The sequence below is a fragment of the Cheilinus undulatus genome, linkage group 20, assembly GCF_018320785.1.
Source record: "Cheilinus undulatus linkage group 20, ASM1832078v1, whole genome shotgun sequence".
Taxonomy (NCBI): domain Eukaryota; kingdom Metazoa; phylum Chordata; class Actinopteri; order Labriformes; family Labridae; genus Cheilinus; species Cheilinus undulatus.
In genome coordinates, this window is record NC_054884.1 from 7,327,458 (window position 1) to 7,348,442 (window position 20,985).

The window sequence follows — 20,985 nt, forward strand, 5'->3', positions numbered from 1 at the left end:
TATTTGAGAGGACAGTTTTTCTCCTGAGTGGGCGTGGCTTCATCTCATTCAACAGACACACCCACATCATCCTGGAGCAGATTTTACTGCCTCATTTTTTATGATTTTGAAGCTTAATTTTCGAAACTCAGAGAAGTTTTATTTGACTGAATTTTGACCTGGGGGTTGCTTCAAACTTTTAGGACTTTTTCCTAAAAAATATCCTGGATATGTTTGCACTACTGGAGAGTTAGATTTGATGTTTTGAGGAGATTTCCTTTGAAAATTTTAAGGCATTTTTATGAAAATTTGGGTTATGTATTTGTATGTTCTGGGAAATTAAGTTTAATGGAAACTTTAGGAAATTGGTTTGGATTTTCGGGGAGATTTGTGCGGTAATTTTCCATCTTATTCCATGGAATTTTGGAAGAATTTATTTGTAAAATTTGGGGCAATTTGATTGGAAATTTTAGACGGAATTTGCTCTGAAATTTTGGGGGAATTTGCTTCAACTTTTATGCAATTTCATGGAGTGTTTGGGAGTGAATGCTATTTAACTCTGCAGGCTTTTTCAGTTGAGGAATGTTTGAGGAAATTTTAAAAACTAAATTTTTGGATTATAAGTGAATCTGTGCAGGCAGATTTTTCTAAATAGTAAAAACAAGCTGTTGAGTCCTGCTATACTTCAGCACAACACTGACTTAAACAAGAAAGAGAGCGGATGCATTAAGATGTTTGATAAATCCATTTTAATGGAAAATGTAAAACCCTTTTGAACTTCAATGTACAAAGCATGTAACACTTGCACTTTAAAATTTGAAATTGAAGCAAGCCATGTTTTAAAAAAATACCTCAGTGAATGTATATATGTATATATTTACACATTATAGTAAACTTTTTCATTATTTCTTTTTTAACTTCAAAAGTTCACCATAGTAAATCTTAACAAAACAAAAACAAGACAATTCATTCTTTTCTTAAATAAATTACATCTTTTTTTCTAAATGTATTCATTTTACAGCAAATACTTTTGTTTTCATAAAATGCTGAGGAGTAGAAGCCATTTTGTTCTTTCTTTACATAATACAACTTTACAGTCTTTACAATAGTTTGGCAGTTCATTTTCAAAAATGTTTGTATGGCATGAGGACTGTAGAGCATCGACATTTCCCAAAGTTACAGGCATTATGTTTGTGTTTGTGTCCTCCATCACAGTAGAGCCGTATAACAACTGAAAATCACAGAGCAAAGAAAACAACAGAAACTGTACAGGTCACATTTACATTAATGCTTTTTTCTGTCAATAACATCGCATATCATAGAGCTATAAAATAAATACATCTTCACAGAGGAAATAAAACAACGTCAGTATGAAAAAGAAAAGTCAAACAGCAACAGATAGAAGTGGAACGAAAGGACGAGAACAGACAGATTACAGAAGGAACACTAAACGAGGGAGCGGCACAGCTCGACGCTTGCTCGCTCAAACATCTGAGAGATTTTCTTTTGCATTTTTCCCCTCACATCTTTTTTTTTTTTTTATTATTCATTTTTTTAACAGCAGAGATGACAGTTTGGGTCCTGATGCTGCTGGCTGCTGGTGATGCTGTCATGATCGGCGAAATCGTCCATCCAAGCGGGGCTGCTGCTGCCCCAGCAGACGGGGATTAAACCTCCCGGCCTTTCTAATCCACAGCAGATTACAGCGTCTCCATCAAACCTGTGAAGTGTAGTTTAGAGCACCAGGCTGCACCTTCAGTCAGACTACATGAGAGTTTGGTTTGGAGGAGGCTTGTAGTGCACTTTGACTGCAGCGTAGTGGCGTTTTAAGGCTGCCCGTGTCCTCTTTGTGCTGTGAGTCCGTCAAACACAAAGATGAGGTGATGGTGGTGATCTGGTTTAATCCCCGTCAGCTCAGCAGAGCCTCACGGTTAGGGTTTTTTTCTCCTCTTGGCACTGAAGGTTCTGGGTGGTGATATAGGTGGGTGTGCCTCGCTGGGTGCCACCTGGAGAGCTCACACAGTCTGCGGGGTGAGCCAGGTGCCGGCGGGAGGCGTGTCCCTCTCTGAAGGCGTAGAGGAGGCCGAGGGGCTGTCATGAGTTCTCCTCCTCGTCGTCGTCCTCTGAGCTGCCTCTCTTCAGGGAGCTCACCGCCTCCTTCACACAGTGGAACAGGATGTTCTTCACCTGAGGACAAGGACAACGAGGAGAGAGTTTTTATTCATCTTTGTGAATAATTACAATAATGCTGTTTTGTAACCTTTTGCTTACACTTTACAAAGAGAGATGTGTAGTCACTGGTTTATTATCTGTAGAGATACCCATATAACAATGTGACTCAACTAAAAAAGGCACAAAAAGTCCAGGACTAAGACCACTCAAGTCTAAATTACAGAGACATTGATTGTTTTTTTTTTCAGCTTGTGGGCTTTGTTTTGTGTGCAGGTATCTCTTCTGCCATTTTTATAACTTTTCTCCTGTTATGAGGTTAAAATGTAAAAAAAAATCAATTTAACCTCAATGGCCTTTTTAATTCAAAATATCATGCATTTATCTTTCACTGCATTGCAGTTATATGGTTCATTCAATTTCTGGTGCAAGATGGGCAAAAATAAGCCACTGGCTTTAGCCTTTTCCTTTTTTAATAAATGATCTGCAAATGTGACATATTATGTTGTTGTTAAGTGCTTGTTTTGTTGACACATAAATAAATCATTCACTTTTACTGAAATTCCACTTTTGCATTTCCTTTCTGATTTTTCTACGGTCTTGAACTACGAATAATTGACTTCCTGTTTGGATAGAGAGCTGCCTCTATTTCAAAAGCAAATGGGGAACTTAAATAGATCGAAGATTACGATGCGAACCAAACCACAGAAAAATGAGCTTGATTTAAAAGGAAATAAGGGGGCAGTAAACACGAAAACTTCCTCTGAGCTGTCTGCTTTTTTTTTTTAAGTAAATTGAGACATTAAGGAGTGGTGGGCTTTTTTAACATCACTGTGGCTGCAGTGAGAAGCAGCCACTAAAGTGTGCTGAAACATAAACCCTGAGATAAATGCCATTTCCAAAATTTTTGCACCAATTATGCACTCAAACCAACACTCCATACAGCCATAGCGCAACCTGATACAACTTTTTTTGCAACTATAACCATTTTCTGAATTTTTTGCCCACAAGATGTTACAAAAAAAGTTGGGACTGGACAAGGAGAAGACAAGGAATACTGTAGAATGCCAAAAACACCAGGAACATTCCACATATTAGTTGGTCAGCAGCTGATCGTAACATTATTAGGTATAAAAGGAGGAATCCTGAGAATACCACCAAAAGATTCAGAGATCCTGGAGAAATCTCTAAATGGAAAGGGGCAAAGCTGCACTGCAAAATCCCAGACCAAGAAGGCCACTTTTAACAGCTTTTCCCCCTTATTATGTGAAATTCGTCAATGAAACCAAAACGTTAGTTTACTGTTTAGTGAATATACTGTATGGATGTTTTTTTATGTTTTTTATGTTTTTAAATGAACGGAGTCCTCAATTCAAAACAAGAAGTAAACAGCAGCGGAGGACTGAACTGAGCAGCAGTGGGCTCTATTCGACTGAGAGCCGCCTGAGGGTGTAACGCCTTGGTTCCCAACTTGGGGTCCAATAATTCATAGAATGTTTTTTTGGGTAAACTAATTTGTTTTAAGGTGTCCTTTGTCGGGATTTACACAAAAATAGTAAAAAATTATGTCAATTTTGGCCACAAAGTAACACTACTTTTTTACGTGTCAGTCCTGCCCTTTGGTTTTTACTTGTTTTATACTGAAGTTTAAAATTCTGGTTTTATGAATGCTCTTCTCTAGATCCAGCCTGACATCCTTCCATAATTCATTCATCAGTTCAAACATTCAGACAGTTTCCAGACTGGAACTCAGCAGAGCTATCCAAGCTTTTTGTCTCTACTTCACTCCTCCCTGCAGACTGACGGTGTGATAGAGTTCACTCAAAGAGACGGTGACTCAGAGTTTCACAGCTCCTGTCTTTAGGAGAATGAGTGTGTGAGTGGAGTCAGAGCAGAAGGACAAAATGTCCACTGAACATCTCTGATGATTCACTCTGATACTTTGTCTGTTCTTACAATCACACTGGAGTGTCAGGAGGTTCACTGCAATCTATGTGCTGTTAAAGTGATTTTAGATTTTTAATGTCACATTTTTACATTTTATTTTGACAGTACAATTTTTTCCTTGTTTGTTTTTTGTATTTGTTTTATTTGCTTATTTATTTTTGGGGCTAAAGCCTTTGCTTTTGGGCACCTGCTCCATCCCCTGCGCCACACCAGCACACTCTCTTTTATACTTTCAAATTTACTTAATTGTAATGAAAATTTTTTTTTTTTCCATTTTGATTTTTTTTAAAGTTCAATATATTTTAGTTTTATCATTACTCTATGTATACAAAAATAAAGAAGACAGATCAATAAATTGGTGCTGGATTCCAAAGAAGAAGAAAAACAAACTAAAAAAACATGAGCTTTTCAAGTGTGTGGACCCCTTTGTTTTCCTTTCTTTTTCTTTTTTAAGATTTATTTTTGGGCCTTTTCATGCCAGGACAGTGGATAGACTCAGAAACAGGGGAGAGAGTGGGGAGAGACATGCAGCAAAGGGACACAGGCTGGACTCGAATCCCCCTGCATACATGGTGCGCACTTTAACCACTTGAGCATCTGCGCACCTTTCTTTGTGGTTCAGGGAAACCTTTTAAATTTCTGTCTGACATTAATTTACTGTTGTTAAGTCTTCTAATCCATACAATAGGTTTCACCTGTAGTTTATCTTCATAGTTGACCTCCTCTTTGTTTGGCCGCAGCTCCTGAGTCAGGTGGAACGAGTTGGCCACGTGTTCAGGAGACACAAAGTCGTTGATGACCTGAACACAGCTGTGGAGGTTCTGCACCTGTAAGACCAAACAGAGGGACAAGGTGAGCACATTTTACTGATCCTGAAGTCTGAAAACAAACATGAACACGACAGATGCTGAAAATCATATTTTAAGGTCTAAAAAGCATGAAAACACCATATTAGGGTTTTCAAGATACCAGAATTCACACTTAAATATGATACTAGTAGAAAACAACAATATTAATATCTGTTTTAATACAACAGAGATAAAAATATAAGTCCAAGGTGGCCAGTTAGTTTCTTGTTTTTAATCACCAAATAATGCATGCAAACTCTTGCACACTTATGAAATACAAAAAGGCTTCCTTAATGTCAGTGTTTGCAGAACCAGTAAATTTGGACCTACGCTGATCTCCTTGTTTTGGTAACAGCACTTTTGGTTTAAAAATATGATCACAGATCTGTTATTTTAAAGCCTCTGTACTTGTTGTTGCTATTAATTATTAAAAAATGATGTTGTGTGGTTTCAAAACAACTTGTATTGAAGAATTAAGAAAAAAAAAAAAAATATCATCTCTGTGAAATCTGAAGTTAATGTGTCATTTTAGACAAAAACAAAGCTGCCAGCCTCCACCTGGTGCATGGCCCCCGCAGGTATCAGTACAGAGTCTCCCAGGAACTGAACCACGGTCCAGCCCTGAACTCCATGTTCATCAAGCAGCCGCTGTCGCTGCTTCCTGCTCAGGTACAAGCCGTGCTCTCTGATTGGATCCTGATCAGCTGAAACATCCAATCCCTGCTCCTTACAGACCTGACGAGGTGTTTGGAAAGTAAAAGGTGTTAAACCTGATCTGATATTAACATATTTGTATCAATCAGAGTGGTTTTCAGTGTGCCTACCTTGTGCAGGAACTCTCGCACTTTGTCCATGTCTCTGTTGAGGTAGATGTGCCACAGTGCCCCCGGTGTCTCACTGGAGTCTTTCAGCCTCTTTCGAACCCCCTCATCAAGATCCTCCTCCTCCAGACGCTTCAACACTCCTACACACAGAAACACAAAGACACAAAATCAGCGTTTTTAAACTTTATTTGTTTTTTAGGAGCCATATTTTTCTGATCAGAAGCTCGGTGCATTTGGGAGTTGGTTTAGTAAAGTCAGTCAGGAAGAGGCTGCAGTCCTTGTCATACTGGCAGCAGGACTGACTTCTGATCCTGATGCTGTTTCATGCATGCCATCCCCACTCCCTTACATTTCCTGTCTCTCTTTATCTGTCCTGTCAAAAAAAAAAGACCAAATAGCCGGGCAAAGGCAAGAATCTGGGACCTCTTCAGTTTTTCAGAAGGTCCAAAACCTTCCACGAGTTTTCACTTCCCACTAGATAAACACCTTGGTTACAATCATAACCTACATAGATGTGGAAGCTGAATAAATTACTAAATTGGATGCATGTTCTGGTGCTTTAAAAATACAGAGCACTTGCAGGAAGGCTGTGAGACTTAAGATATCAAAATTATTGTCCATATTTTGAATTCAGAGATGAACTGAGGTCGTAGAGCATTGCTATTGCTCATGGGTTCAGTCACATTGAGTGGTGACAGCTGCACTGTTAAGAAGAATCTAGATGTCCCTAAAGCACCTCTGCCTTCACAAACTCAAAAAACCCTGCAGCTAAAGAATGAACTCAGTCTTACCAGTTTTAGACAGGACTCCGTTGCCTTTGGCTACTCCGACATAAACCAGAACAGAGACCACATCTGAGACTTCCACGTGGAGGTTGGCAGTCCCAAAGTCCTGGTCCTGAGACGCAGCTACACCTTCAGTGGAAAATACAAAAACAAAAGTAGATGAGATGTTAAATAAATACGATATATTTGATATTACATGTGCAGGGAGGGTATATTTACTGGAGTTGTTCTAATAGTTTAAGTTGAAAGTTGATACTACTTCGAAATCTAATAAAAATCAAAACTGACATGTATTTGATACCACTGCAACTAATAAAGCAATGAGCACTGGACTCCTTGAACAGTAAGTTCAAGAGGTTCAGTACCAGATCGTTTCTTGTTTTAATTACCTAAAATTGCAAGCAAACTCTTACAAACTGTCAAAATTGCACAAATACATTGCCAATATTCAGCATATTTCTTCTCCTTCAATTATAAGTGGTCGGTTTACATATGCAGCCATTAACATGAGCAAGGAAATCCACAAGAGTACCGAAAAAATTAATTTAAAAAATACCTAGAGACCTCTGGGTTCTGCAGTAAAAAAGGGTAATCACAGTGTTTTAAATAAGTGGTTGCAAAAGTCTGGGTTAGTTTCTCGCATCTTTCTGAGTCGGACATTTTCTGACTTCGGCAACCAATACGGTTATTGTTTGAGTCAAACAGGATGAATTTGTGGTTTTAATACTGTTTCAATGTTTTTTTTAGTGCAATTTCTTAACCTGCTTTTTAATGATGGCCACGAACTAAATGACTTTAAGTGTGACTTAGGGCCACATTTGGACCTGCAATGATTTTGGGTTATGTCTTGATTTAAGGCTTGTGGAAAACTTATCTGTCCAAAGTAATCCTCAAGTGTGAGGTGTCAACACGATTATTTAATAAGATCAAGTTGGGGTCTCCCTGATCTTAAATCATAAATATCAAAGAAGTCTGATATAAATGACTCTTGAGCAGTGTTAATTTTGACAGCTATTTTGAATTTTAGTCTTAGTCTTTTGGTTACTTCTTTCAGTTTTAGTCACATTTTAGTCATTTCTTCCCTTTTTACTTTTAGTCAATGAAAACTCAAAAATATTTTAGTCTAGTTTTAGTCCATAAAAAGTCCTCACATTAAAGTCTTTACTTAAAGTCCAAGAATTTATTCTCTTGCCTAAATCCAGTACCAATTCATGCAAGTGTGTTCTATGCACTCTGTTAAACCTGGGGTCCCTGCTCTCTTCAGCTGAGAGGCAAAAGAGAAACAGATGCATTGTTTTTGGCAGATTTACCCACAGTGGAGAAATATCAGAGATTTTTAATGTCTGATGAAAACTAAATTACATTTTAGTCTTGTTTTAGTCATCCTGACAAAAATGTAAATAATTTTTTGTCCGTTTTAGTCATCACAGATCTATCTTTGTCTAACCTTAGACTAGTTTTTGTCATGGCAAAAAAAAAAGCTGTTGGAAAACATTTTTAGTCACAGTTTTAGTCACAGAAATCAAAACTGCTCTGGAGCATCCTACCTCCGATCAGTGCACTGTTGACTCATGGTCTAATTGAACTACAAAGCCTGGGTGTTTAAAAGGATTAAAATGTCAAAAATCTATCAAGCCTGTTCTCATGTCTGGAGTTTCCTATTTTTTTCAAAAGATTTGAAAATCCTCTAGTGTGTATCAAAATTGCCAAGTGTGTATTCCACCTAACTGTATTGAAAGAAATACCACAGATTTTGTCCTTCTTGTAAAGAGAAGTGGGCTGAACTGATGAATGTTTTTTCATGTGAAGTTACATAACTGACACCTACCATAGGCACAGCACAGTCTGGGCCCCAGATCTGGTCTGACAAAGAACGAGGGCAGGTGGGAGGCCAGGTTGAGGTTTCCCTCGGGATCAGAGTACTCAGGCAGAGGCAGATTCTTCATCAAGTCATCATATCTGGAAAAAAGCACTTCTTTAAGCTCACAGTCATGTTTGAATCTGTTGAACTTGATATAGCAGAGGCCTTTCTATGTGATTCTGCAACTTAAAACCTTCAGATGAGACAAGAGACAAGAGTAAAGATGAGTGTGCAAACCTTGAGGGCATGAGGGCCATAAACTCCTCTCCAGAGGGCCAGTCCTTCAGTCTGTACACCATCGGCTCTCCGTCCTTGGATTTGGGCCGTTCTGAGCAAGGAGAATGACTCAAGTTAAAGCAGGTCATTACACAGTTTAAAGGTGTTCCTGATGACACGTTTTTCTGTCGATTAAGTCTCCTAAAGTTCAAGTTGAGCACATTTTCTAAGCATGGGATCAGAGTCCACAATTAAAACACCAAACACTGGTATGCTGAGGGCAGCTAATGTCAGTCTTCAGTCCCTGCTTGCAGGTTTGTACTAGTGGTTTGCACATTGTTTCAGTGTTGTTAATGTGTTTGTTTAGCCTGCCATAGCCTACATACAACTTAATCTGCTGTACATTTTCTGGATAGGGCTGCAAGATGTGACTGCAGTGCTTTGGATCCAAGGAGAGCAGTCTCTTTAAGCAAAGCTACAGCCACAGGGGGAGGCTGTGTTACAGGTCAGACACAACTTCTGACCGGCATAATGGCCTACATCAATAGAAATACTTAGAATTAATGTAATTGACTGGTAACAGTAAGGTTTATTCAGTTAGTTGCCAATTCCTTGCAGTGTTTATGGTGATAAAATGTACGGCAGCTCTCTGATTGATCAAACAGAAGCAGTGAAACTCACTGTTGATGTCCTCAAATCCATCCCAGAACTCCTTGATCCCAGAGTTGGACACCACCTGGTCTTTGCAATTCAGGAGGTCTCCTTGGTGATCAGCAAACTCCTGGTTAAAGGAGTCAGCTTTCCACAGAGAGATGTTTAGTCTCTTATGGATCCCTGACACCAACACAGGCTGAAATAAAAACAAAAAACTTTAGTATTCTGCAGCTATCTACTGTTTACTCTAAGAATAGTTCTTTTACTTTTAATTTATCAAAATACAAGAGTCAAGAAGTACCCCACATTTATATTTCAAGTTGACGTGATGGTTATAAAGACTGGTACGTACCTGTCCGTGTTTCCAGCACTCTCTGAACAGCTTCCAGTTGTTCTGGTTCCTGTGATCTTTGAGCCACAGTAACCGTCTGTTGTTTAACCAGCAGTGGGGGATATCTGGATACTGACTGGCTGATTCTTCTTGTGGTGCTGCAGTAACAGACGCTGGCTTCTTCTTGTCTGGTTTGACATCCTCAGTGCTGGCAGGAGCCGGGCTGCTGTTGTTGTTGTTGTTGTTGCTGCCTTGCGTGATGGGCTCCTGCTTCACTGACTCCTGCTTCATCGACTCCTGCTTGATAGACAGTTTGGTGGTGATGTTCTGCCGACTGGCGGGGATTTTATTCTCCACTACTGATGCGATGATGTCATCAAGGATGTTGGGCATGGTGCGCCCGCCTTTTCCAGTCTGTAGACAGTAAAGAAAATACTATTTTTGTATGATTTAAACCAGATTTATTTCTCAGTTTGACAAAGCTCTGCAGTACAGTGCCTAACCAGGGGAGGAGTAAAAAAGGGTGTTTTTGCGGTCTATAAAGCAGATTTTTCAAACCTGCAGTCTGCAGAGAGGTTTTAGGTAGCTTGCCCAAGGCTCACAGAATGATACAAAAATTAAATGCAACTTGACAAGCTTTTCCCCTCTTTGATTCAATCACATACAAATATGTCCCGACCCCTTTAACCCCCAGAAGTCCACAGGCTACAGATAGAAAGATGGATATAGATTGGTCTAGATATTTCTAGCCCTGCTCTGGTTTTTACCAATGCAACAAGCATCCTGTCAGTGTGCGTACCTGTGAAGCAGTAGAGTAGACTGGTGCAAAGGCAATCCCTGCGTCAGTAGAGCCCAGCTTCAGCTTCCCTGCAGTGGTGGTGAGCAGATCTCTGAGTGTGGAGCCCTGCTCTGTGCTGTTAGCCACCAGCGACGTGGTTTTACACTGCTGCAAGACCTCCAGGTTGTCCCCCTCTTTATCCTCCTTCACATTTTTACCCAGATGCACTGACTCTTTGTTTTCTGAGGATGATGATAAAGGGGAGACAGGTTAGTAATCACCATCTTTTTAATACCTTCTTTACTCAAATTTCACTCTAAAAGACTTTCTGAGGGATCAGAAGTACTCACTAAAGTAACAATGATTGATGGTTATACTGAGCTGATTCTAAATTTAACATGACATCCCCTTACCTTTCTTTTCTTCCCTGGATTTCTGCTCGGCCAGGTCGGCCAGGAAGTGCAGCGGTGACTGGGACTCTGGTGGGGTGACAGGGGAGCTTCCTGGGTCGCTGCCTGGACTGCTCCCCCCTCCTCCATTGGTCTCGGCTTTGGTTCCTCCTTGGTCAGAGTTCTGCTGAGAGCCTGGCTCAGCCTTCACGAGAGACAGTTTGTTACTGTGATTCAGGACGTTCTGCAGAACCTGGAGGGGAAGGTGACAAGTTTAATTTTGAGGATGAAAGTTCAATGGAAGTGTGATTAACTTCTAACTCCTTCAAATCAGGGACAAGCTCCTGATTTATTAAAAGTTCTACCATTGAAATTAATAATGACAGCACACTTGGCTTTCATTTGGAGCTTTATCAAAAGCCAAGTGGGCTTTCGTGTGTTTTAAACAGAGGAGAGGCTTCCATCTAGCTACTCTGTCATAAAGCCCAGATCAGTGGAGGACTGCAGTGATGGTTGTCCCTCTGGAACTTTCTCACATCTCCACACAGGACCTCTGGAGCTCAGTCAGATTGACCATGAGGTTGTTGGACACCTCTCTTACTAAGGCCCTTCTCCTCTGATCGCTCAGTTGGCCAGGTGACTAGCTCTTGGGAGAGTCCTGGTTGTGCCAAACTCATGCCTGTCAGGAATCCTGCCTCTAAGCTCTGCAGGTAGTCCCTTTGACCTCATGGCTTGGTTTTGTCAGCTGTGAGGTCTTCTATAGAGAGATGTGTGCCTTTCCAAACCACGTCCAACCAATTTAAGTTACTATAGTTGGGTATTTTAGAGTAGATTAAGTAGAATAAAAACACATTTTTCAACTGTAGTATCAGGGTGCAACATGACAAAACTGAAAAAATGAAGAAGATCTGAATGCACTGTAGATAAACTTTTATTTGACTTGGCTCCTCTGTGCTTGACATGGTATCTAAAATTGAACCCCTAAGGGGGCTACAGTAAGATAAAGTTTGAGCATTAATCAGCAGTACCTGAGAGACTCCATTGGTGGCTGGTAGTTTGCTGAGGATGTTCTGTTTGTTGGTGCAGGGACAGTGGGATTTGATTTTGTGTTTTTCTCTGAGAGAGTGCATGGATGCCACCAACTCTGTCAGCACTGAAACACCAAGAAGATGGAGCAGATTTTAGTTATTTCAGCAGGAAGAATTCAATGAATTTAACACAGAATCTGTATCAAAGTTGCACAGCCCTGTCAGTGAAGGTTATTCAAATTCAAGTGATAAAAGAACACAGTCTTAGTTTTTTTTAATGATCTAGTATTGAAGCTTTATGAAAACTAGATATCAGTCACATTTCTTCACAAATTCTGCTTAGCAAAAGGGAAAATATTGTCTAGTTTGTGCATTTTGGACACTGTGCAGGAGTTTGCCCTGTAATCAATCAGCAGTCATCAGAAACAAGAACTTTCTCATAACTGGGCTCCTAAGATTTTCAAATTCAATTGTATTGGCAACATAGCGGTATAATGTATTCATGTTTAAGAATGTTACAATAGGAAGATAAAGAGCATTGAATGGTACCATACCTGTGCCAGGAATGATCTGTGTAGGCATCAGGTGTTTGTGATCATGGGGTTGACCTTTGACACACTTCAGCCAGGCGTACAGCTCTTTATCTGATCACAAAAACAAACAGGAAAAGTTCAGAATACACTTTTTTTTTTTTTTATAATAGAAACAGGGACTGAATGAGCCTGCAGAGATATGCATCAAACTGAAGCCTTCTATAAAACTCAATACTCAATGATCAATTATCAAGTATATTAAATCTATATTCTGTGCATTCAAAAGTAAGTATATACTTTCAATAAGTGATGGTAACCTCTTTTTAAAGTGCTTTGCTGTGCTTCAATGAAACCAATCCTCTTATGATGTGAACAGGTGGTAAATTAGGGTGATAAACATTGAAAAAAAAAGAAAAAAGGATTCTTTATTGAACTTAAAAACCTTGATGCTCTATCTGACCTTTAAGGCTACCTTTAATCCACCTCCTCTGTGACATGACTACATGTTGGACTCCCTGTATAGACTGCTTCTCTGGCCTTTCATTCAGCTCCAAACTGTCCAAACAAACACACAACTGACCTTTGGAGCTCCTTCTCTCCTTGGCCTTGTAGCAGTCCAAGCAGACAACGAAGCCACACTTCTGACAGACCCAGTGGATGTTAAAGAGCGTTGCCTCGCAGGCGTCACACATCTCCCTAACTCCCCTCACCGCTCGCTTCCACGCCATTTTGGCTGAAACACAAACAAAACTGGTGTTATTTAAAGCTAGTGTGATTTAATCAAATTATCTGCTGTTTTTAATGAAAGCCTACCATCCTTCTTGATCCAGGTGGCTGCCGTGTTCTCGGTAACAACCATCTGACAGAACTTGTCTCCAATGAAGCTGAGGATGTACTTGGCTGTGGTTTGGTCCAGGTGGCCCTCATCTATCCCTCCAGGGATCCACAGGGACAGGGCCTCATCGTCAAACTGGTCTGGGGCAGAGAAGCCGTCCATCCGGATGACTCCATTTTTACTGTAAGAAAGCCTGGATGGAAAAGACAAAAAAAAAGTTTGCATGCTTTTTGTTCAGTTAGTGTAGAATATGGAGACACAGCTAGCTTGTTGTGACTGCGATGTCCAAAGAACAAAAGGATAATCTAGAAATGCTTCAGCATGATTAAGACAACTCTAGTGTTCAAAAATTAAGTGTCCACTTAAGGTAGGCTGCAGAATTCCCTTAAATCTCATTAGCATCCATGTTAAATTGCCAATTTTTACAGCAGAAATAAAAATGTTGACAGCCTTGAAAGATGACGATTTATATATTTTTTTTTTATACACAATGTAAGGGGCATAAATTTGCAGAACTAGGGGAGGAGTGAGTTGACTGATGCAAGGTTGCTGTTTGCCAGGAGATCTCAGGCTCCCATTTTCACCTCTGTGCCTGTTGCTTGGTTGACCAAAAGTTATTGCAAGACAGCATGGACATTTGAAAAGTCTTTTCTGGTTAGGACCCTAACTGAGTAAAAAGACCTAGAAGTATTTTACTGTCTGCCAAATAAGGAGCTGTCCAAATTCTCTAAATGGAAAGAAGATTAATTTGATTGGTCCCTTTAGCATGTTCTTTAACAAAGTTTACACTGGAGCATCCTTTACCAAACAAGGTCATGTTTATATTCTGCATTAACGATGCATTTCTGCATTCAGATATCAAGTGACAGCACTTCAGTATGTCCGGACTATGCATTAGCAATACATCATCAGTGACGACCTGATATTAGAACTCAATTGACCGCCTCTTTTGCAATTTACAGCCCACACATCTTTTCTGTGGTCCTACCCCTGATGGAAATGTACATGGATGGGGCCTCTTTAACAGCTTTTCTCCCTAATTAAGTCATAAACATACTTTTAAGAGTTAAACTTAAACACAACTCATGTTTTGAGGGAGTTGTGATGTGTCAATAGTGGACAGGATGGTTCAGCTTTAATTTAACCCGCTGAGACCTATGCTATTTTTTCAACCATTGGGTCTCGCCTGGACTTTTTGTCTTAAAAAAACTTGTACAACATCAAACCTGTGGCGCATAGTCAAGCTCTAAACATCCTCTAAACATTTAAAAGGATAACCTGGGCTTTAAACAAGCACCAAACCTGGTGGGCACTTTATAAATAAAATGAAATTGTGCAAATCACATCAGTTGACAGGGCTGTTAATGTGTGCCAGCATGTGTTGTGTCTATACAACTAGTCCAATCCAGATGAAGGCATCCAAGACCACTTCCACATGCAGTCTTTGCTATTTGATTTCAAACCACCTTAAGTACATATTGAGGTACATCCTTACCAGTGTTTGGGGTATCGCGATACAAAGTAATTCATTAGGGTACTCAGATTACTTTTCTGTTGTAAAAAAACGTGTTAATTTTTACAATTCAAGTAATCCGTTATCAATCTGTCATTTTTGGCCTTCTCTTCCAGACCTGGTACAGAGAATATGGCAACTGCCATCGTTGGACTTCGAAATGATGCTGCATAGACAATCAGTAACATTACCGAGCATCAGCCCTGGCTGTGGTTTTATGCTGATATTTTGTTGGATCCAAACAGACTACTCAAAATACTGAAGTCACGCAGTAACACTAGAACTGCAGAAGAGTTCATGTGAGGTAAAACTGGGTTTGGCAGTTTAAAGAGAATAATTTAAGAGTAGTTTCTGGTTCCAGAAGGCATTTTGCTCCTTAACCAAAGGCTCTATGAAAGCTGTTAAAAAAACCTGAGTCTGTTAAAGGCAAAAGCAAGCACTTTTATATGAAATGCTCTGATCAGGAGCTTTTGGCAGAAGAGATGTTGTTGAGACCATGAGGTCTGTTTTATGGCTGCTGGATAAAGAAATCGACACGAGTAATCCTCAAACTGGCTCTACCTATTAGTCATTTAAAGCCTGAAATGTGTAAAACTCAAGCCAGCGTCAAAAATAGGATCAGGAAAAGCCTTTAGAGTTAACATCAGAAAAATATCTGGTCTATTTTTTCACCAAAGGTTTGTTAGGGAAACAGGATAGGCAGGATAAAATGCTCATATTTATAGTTTTCACTTTCGATTTCATCTATTAGAAGTCACATAGAGTTCAGGGCACAGTGTAAACCATCCATCTTGCTGCTGCAAACATTTTATTATTAACACAAGCATCGTCCCTACCCTGATAAATCTCTATATTTCAAAGCAGTGCTTACATTTTAATATCTAAAGCACTGTATGAGTCATCTCTGTGAGAGCATCGTGTCTACGGTGTCCTTAAAAAACCCTGCCAGCCGAGGTGGATGTTTATGAAATTGCAGTCTACTGGGCCAGACAGGGAGGAGGTGAGATGAGGTGAGGGAGAGAAGCAATTATAAGTGGAGATACAGAGATGGGGGGGGGGGGGGGGGGGGCAGAGAGATTGCAGCAGTAGCAGTTCTGCAGTGAGTCAGTGAGGAAAAGATTATAGAGCAGAAAATCCTCTTTGACAGATTTACCCTGTTAGACCCCAGACTGCAGCTGCTGCTGCTTATCCAACTCAAGAGTGCATGTGCGTTTGTGTTCGATGTGCATTTACAATAAATATGTGTGTTAGAGAACATAGACAGGGGCAGCACGCTCTGCACCAGCCATACGATAAATAATCTATGTGCTACTGTAGCTGGGACAGGATGTGATGAAAAATGACCTCTTTTTCCTCCCTGCTGTCCTCACGCCATCCTTGGCATTCTGCCCTGACCTGCAGCCTCCTAAATAAGATGTTGCTCTCTTTATCTAAAGATGCAGCACATTTAAGTGCAAGAAAATGCATCACTGAGCATTGTTAGACCTTTGTAAAAAAGGATGGAGCTGAGCATTGTTGTATGTATGGATGCACTTGTTGGAAATATCATACATTACTAGGAGTGACCAAAAATAGCTGAAAATTTGCCTATTTAGTCAAAAGAGCCTCATTGGATGTCTCATCCCCTAGTCAAACACATTTATACAAATCAAGGATCACTCCATTCAAACTAGATAAAAAAAAAAATCAACTTACAAATAAATAAAAATGCCATTCTAAAGTAAGTGACATATTTTAAATGAATTTCCATTGCAGCTTAACAGAGTGTCCTAGCTGCACATGACTAAAGAAACTGTCAGCAGCAAAATTAGCTTGATTACACTGATTCCTATAGTAGCATCCTGACAGTGTGCAAGCAACACAGCACAACATTCGCTTGTGTTGACAAGGAACAAGGAAAAAGGAAGATGAAAGGGTACAAGGAGTGTCTGACAGGACGATTTTTTTTCTTTCTATACCTGTTAGAGCTTGTTAGCATATTTTACAAAGTGTGGAAAGCTGTGCATAGATTATATCCAGATCTGTGTTTGAAATGTTACACTCTGACAATACGGAGGCAAACCACTGTCAAATGCTCATAAATACAAAGCACAGCATTTCTACGTTTCCACACGTTCAAAGTAAAAGAGATAAATGTCACATTTTTGAAAGGAGAGCCTGAAATTCACAGGGCAGAGAATTAACATTTAACAGATGCAGTGCTGCCAGGGTGAGAAATTACCACCTGACATCAGCCAAATGCAGGTGTTTTTGAGAAGTGTCTGGTTAAATTGCTGAACTTAGCAGCCACTGGGGCGGGTAAATAGAAGTTTCCTATCACGTCATTATGTCTTCACAGTAAACAGCATAAATTAAACTCCTTTTTTGGCTACCCACTGAATGTATTAGTAAAGCTGAGCAGTCAAATGTTTACAAGTTGCTGTGTGCTGGGATGGTTAGACTCAGCATCCTATGAAAGTAGTTCTCATTTGCTACTGGTGCATCTCTTTAAGTTGTGTTTGAATCAATGTCTTGCTTGTTTTAAGTCCGAGGCACTTAAACAAAGCCTGAATCTGGTATGAGACTGCAGAAAACTTGCACTAAATACTACATTCTTTATAGTCTAATAATCATTATACAGGAAAATGCCTATGAATCTATAGTGCCCCTGGAAGCACAGCAAATATTTGCATGCACAAGTTGGTCTGTAAACAAGGTTTAAAATAAGCAACAGTTACAACTATCTCTTATTAAATAGCCTCAAATTTGAATACTATAAGCCATTTATCATATTATACCTAATCAGATAATTCTGCTTGTTAAAAAAGAATGGCTCGTAAAAAGTCTTTGTGGTGGGAAGATGAAAAAGTTACATTTCAACCCTGCAGCATCCGATGCTGCACAATGTAACATGATGTTTGACCCTTGCATGCTGTTAGGACACGGAGTAAGAGAAAAACAACAGCATAAAACTAAATTACTAAACCTTTTATACTCACAGAGTTTTCCTGCAGTTATTTATGTTATTTAGAAGTACACTGGTGTATTTCTTTTTTATGAAATCCAAATTGTTGTTATGCTTTCTTGCTACTTTGTGATGCTGCCAAAAAAGTTTGTATCATGTTCATGTTAATGAATTCTTTTACGTATGGTATTTAATCCACATTTCTTTTCATCATGAACAGCAAGGGGTTACAAATAACTCAAAACGATTCAAATTCAAGGTATGTGCAAGCCTGTTTGTTATTTCAATCATTATTTTGCAATGGCTATATGTGTCCAATCAGATTCACTACATAGGTCTTTAGTCAGGGGCACCTCTTATGTTTATCAGTAAAAAAGCAAACATCAGACTGAGGCAAAACATCAGAAAATGAGACCGTTTATTCGAGCCTTACCGCCTGAAATAGTAGAAGCGACAGAAGACGGGGGAATGTGCCGGCTCCTCGCCCTTCTTGTTGCGGATCACCCTGCACTCCCGACACTTCTGCAGGTTTGGTCCGATTTCTGAACAAGAGTCATCCTGCAGGAAAGACTCGCCTGTCTGCTTCAGCTTCTTCACCTTCCTCCAGTCCTTCAGGACGGAGCGAGGGATGCCGTCTATGAGGGACAAACACAGCAAGTCATTAACAGAGTAATCTTGATTTGAAAGAAAAGAGAGCTTCTTAAGATCTGGGAGTTAAAGTTCGAGTTATATGTACAAGCAAATGTTTCCAAAAGAGTCTTGTTGAAATATTTTTAGGGACGCATTTTAGACAATAGGGGCTTTGCATTGATGTCATTTTTTGCCACCAGAACATGCCCTGTCTATCGGAGTGGCAAAACATTGCTGCTGAGAGTAGGGGAGATGATAAAAATGGGAGTTAAAAAGGCAAATAGTATTATGCCTTATGCAAAACACAATGATCCCTTGACCCTAATCTTAATGCATCTTCATTATATGAATTTGCATTTGTTATTTTAATCTAATATTGTAAATACACAGTTGGGGTAATAGTTGAAATATGGGAGAAAATGAGTTGTTTGTAACTGAATTCCCCATTGGAAAATAAAATTGCAGAAAATATCTCTATGTTTACAAAGGTTGACTGCTTATACTAAGATGCAGTTAACACTAAATTCTGCACACGTCCAACAGCCCACTTCTAACCTCTTATTTTTGTTTTAGTCTTCTTGATGATAACACTTATTTTTCAATGACAATTTTATCACCAGTTATCTATTTTTAGCTAGTACTATCCATACAGGATTAGAATTACCAGTGGACCTCTGATAATTTGTGAATCACCCCCTGATGTCAGTGTTTGGTGTGGTGATTTCGCATGGGATAAGCAAAAACTGTCATGTACTCAAGTTTACAGACATTTCTGAAGGAAAATATGACAGTGAAGCACGGCTGCAGAAATGAAAAAACACTGTAAATATTTATTTCCAAGGTTCATGCAAAATATGCAATGTCGTGCACGTAAGGCTCTGCAGGTGGCATTGTCTAAATGTGTCCTATATATACATTGCTTAACAAATTTATCAGACCAACCTAACTCTAACCAAAGTAAGGTTTATGCCACAGCTGCCCTAAATTAACTGCATTGGTAATTACCAAAATCATTTTTTAATTATAATCATTTTTCTGCAACGGTTAAAACACCAATATGTAGAAGCTCTTTAACCCAAATGATATTTTTAATGCTAAAATATAATTATTATTGCTATCCATGAATTTTCAAATTCACTGATTTATAACAAAAATAAAGAAAATAGTAAAGCACATTACTATTTCTTGATTAATATGTCAAATTAAAGTTATTTACTTGCATTCCTGAACAGAAAAATGAGTTTTAGTGGTTGAATGTTATGCTTGTTTCATTTCTGACTTCTCACAGAAGCCCAGTGAGCCGGCTCAAATTTGGGTGAATTCAGTTTGAAATTCCTCATTCCTGCTCAAAACGGTAAAACGTGGAGAGCTCACTGAAAATGAAAGAGTCCGCATTAAAGCACTACATGATGCTGGATGGGCTTTGAAACAAATATGACAGGTGGTCTAATAAATTTGTTAAGCACTGTATATACTGTTAAACTAAAGAAAAAAATCATTTAACTCTTTCATTACACAAAAAGGTTAATTAAGTCACCTGTGCTCAGACAGAGGAAGATAGAGTATCCCTCCTGTTAATGTATAAAGGATGGAGACGTCTAATGTTAAATCAACCTCTCCTGTTCCTTTTAACATTGCAGTTGATGCTGCTGATATTATTTCACACTATAAATGTGGGATAATTCACATCCAAAAATCCTTCCCTGAACAGATCAGCTGTTGCAGCCTAACCACTGAATGTTGAGCGACACGTTTCAAATCATAAATTGTGTCATGCATGAAATGTACGGCTAAATAATACTGATATAAGATCAGGTACTGGCAATGAAAAACTGTAGGATGTAGAGTAGATGTGCCGTAGCTGTGCATGAATGCACATTTGGACAGCAGAGTTAAATAACTAAATTACGTAAAATAAAGCCATATTTAGGCTGAAATTAACTGTGAGAGGTAATATTTATGACCTTCATGTGTAACTTTTGCTAGCAATCTTCTAAGCAGCCTTTATTATTTTTTCAATCAGAAAATGGCGCAGGAAAAGCCGCAAAGGCTGTAATAAAAATAGTAACCACCCTAAATTAGAAATGCCAATTCGCACAGGATTAGTATTACCTGTGGACCTCTGTGTGCTAAAATATGGACGGAACAGTACAGACATTTTCGAATTGCACAGGATTAAAAACACAGATGTCCTGTGAGATTATCATAATTAATGGAGGTCCCTGGGTGATATTAATCCTTGGCGAATAGGGCATAAGACTAGTCTTCTTCATGGAAAAAAACAGAACATTTTTAGTTGTAGCTATAGCTGAAGAAATTTACCATGATTCAATACAATACAATACAAGAACTTTATTTATCCCCGAAGGTCAATTCAATATTCCTTTCCTAATGAGAATACTTCTTAACAATTTTCCTTCCTCATATTACTGTTAACTGGATAAAAACAACTTTGAGAAGAAGAACCTCTGTAAATTAAAAAAAAAAAACAGACAAGAGATGCTTTTAAAGATTTATGATCTTTGGGACTCTGAAGGCTCAGAGCTGAGACACTATAGAGGTGGAAGAGATGGTTCAATGAGATTTGTTGAATTGACTAACTTGTTTATTCTCACTGCCTAAGAAAACAACCAGAGAATGACTGCCAGTGCATCAGTGGTTGTGTCTGATAGGACTAGGGCTGAACAGTTATACAAAAATATCTAATTGCAATTATTTTTA

The 20,985-nt window shown here is 39.1% G+C and overlaps 1 protein-coding gene across 2 annotated transcripts in view; it reads right to left on the bottom strand.

Moving 5' to 3' along the window:
- Nucleotides 1–717: 717 nt before the first annotated feature.
- Nucleotides 718–20,985, bottom strand: part of jmjd1cb (jumonji domain containing 1Cb) — a 204,330-nt gene continuing 184,062 nt past the window's right edge. For both annotated transcript variants that reach the window (XM_041816362.1, XM_041816363.1), the window contains 16 exons: nt 18,068–18,269; nt 13,156–13,370; nt 12,923–13,075; nt 12,364–12,453; nt 11,810–11,934; nt 10,806–11,034; nt 10,414–10,634; nt 9,636–10,028; nt 9,311–9,479; nt 8,651–8,741; nt 8,381–8,511; nt 6,559–6,681; nt 5,768–5,907; nt 5,502–5,678; nt 4,791–4,922; nt 718–2,166 (listed from right to left, as the gene is read on the bottom strand). In XM_041816362.1, the coding sequence (XP_041672296.1) occupies nt 2,074–2,166; nt 4,791–4,922; nt 5,502–5,678; nt 5,768–5,907; nt 6,559–6,681; nt 8,381–8,511; nt 8,651–8,741; nt 9,311–9,479; nt 9,636–10,028; nt 10,414–10,634; nt 10,806–11,034; nt 11,810–11,934; nt 12,364–12,453; nt 12,923–13,075; nt 13,156–13,370; nt 18,068–18,269 (2,684 nt within the window). In that variant the 3' untranslated portion in view covers nt 718–2,073. The remainder of the gene's footprint in view (nt 2,167–4,790; nt 4,923–5,501; nt 5,679–5,767; nt 5,908–6,558; nt 6,682–8,380; nt 8,512–8,650; nt 8,742–9,310; nt 9,480–9,635; nt 10,029–10,413; nt 10,635–10,805; nt 11,035–11,809; nt 11,935–12,363; nt 12,454–12,922; nt 13,076–13,155; nt 13,371–18,067; nt 18,270–20,985) is intronic.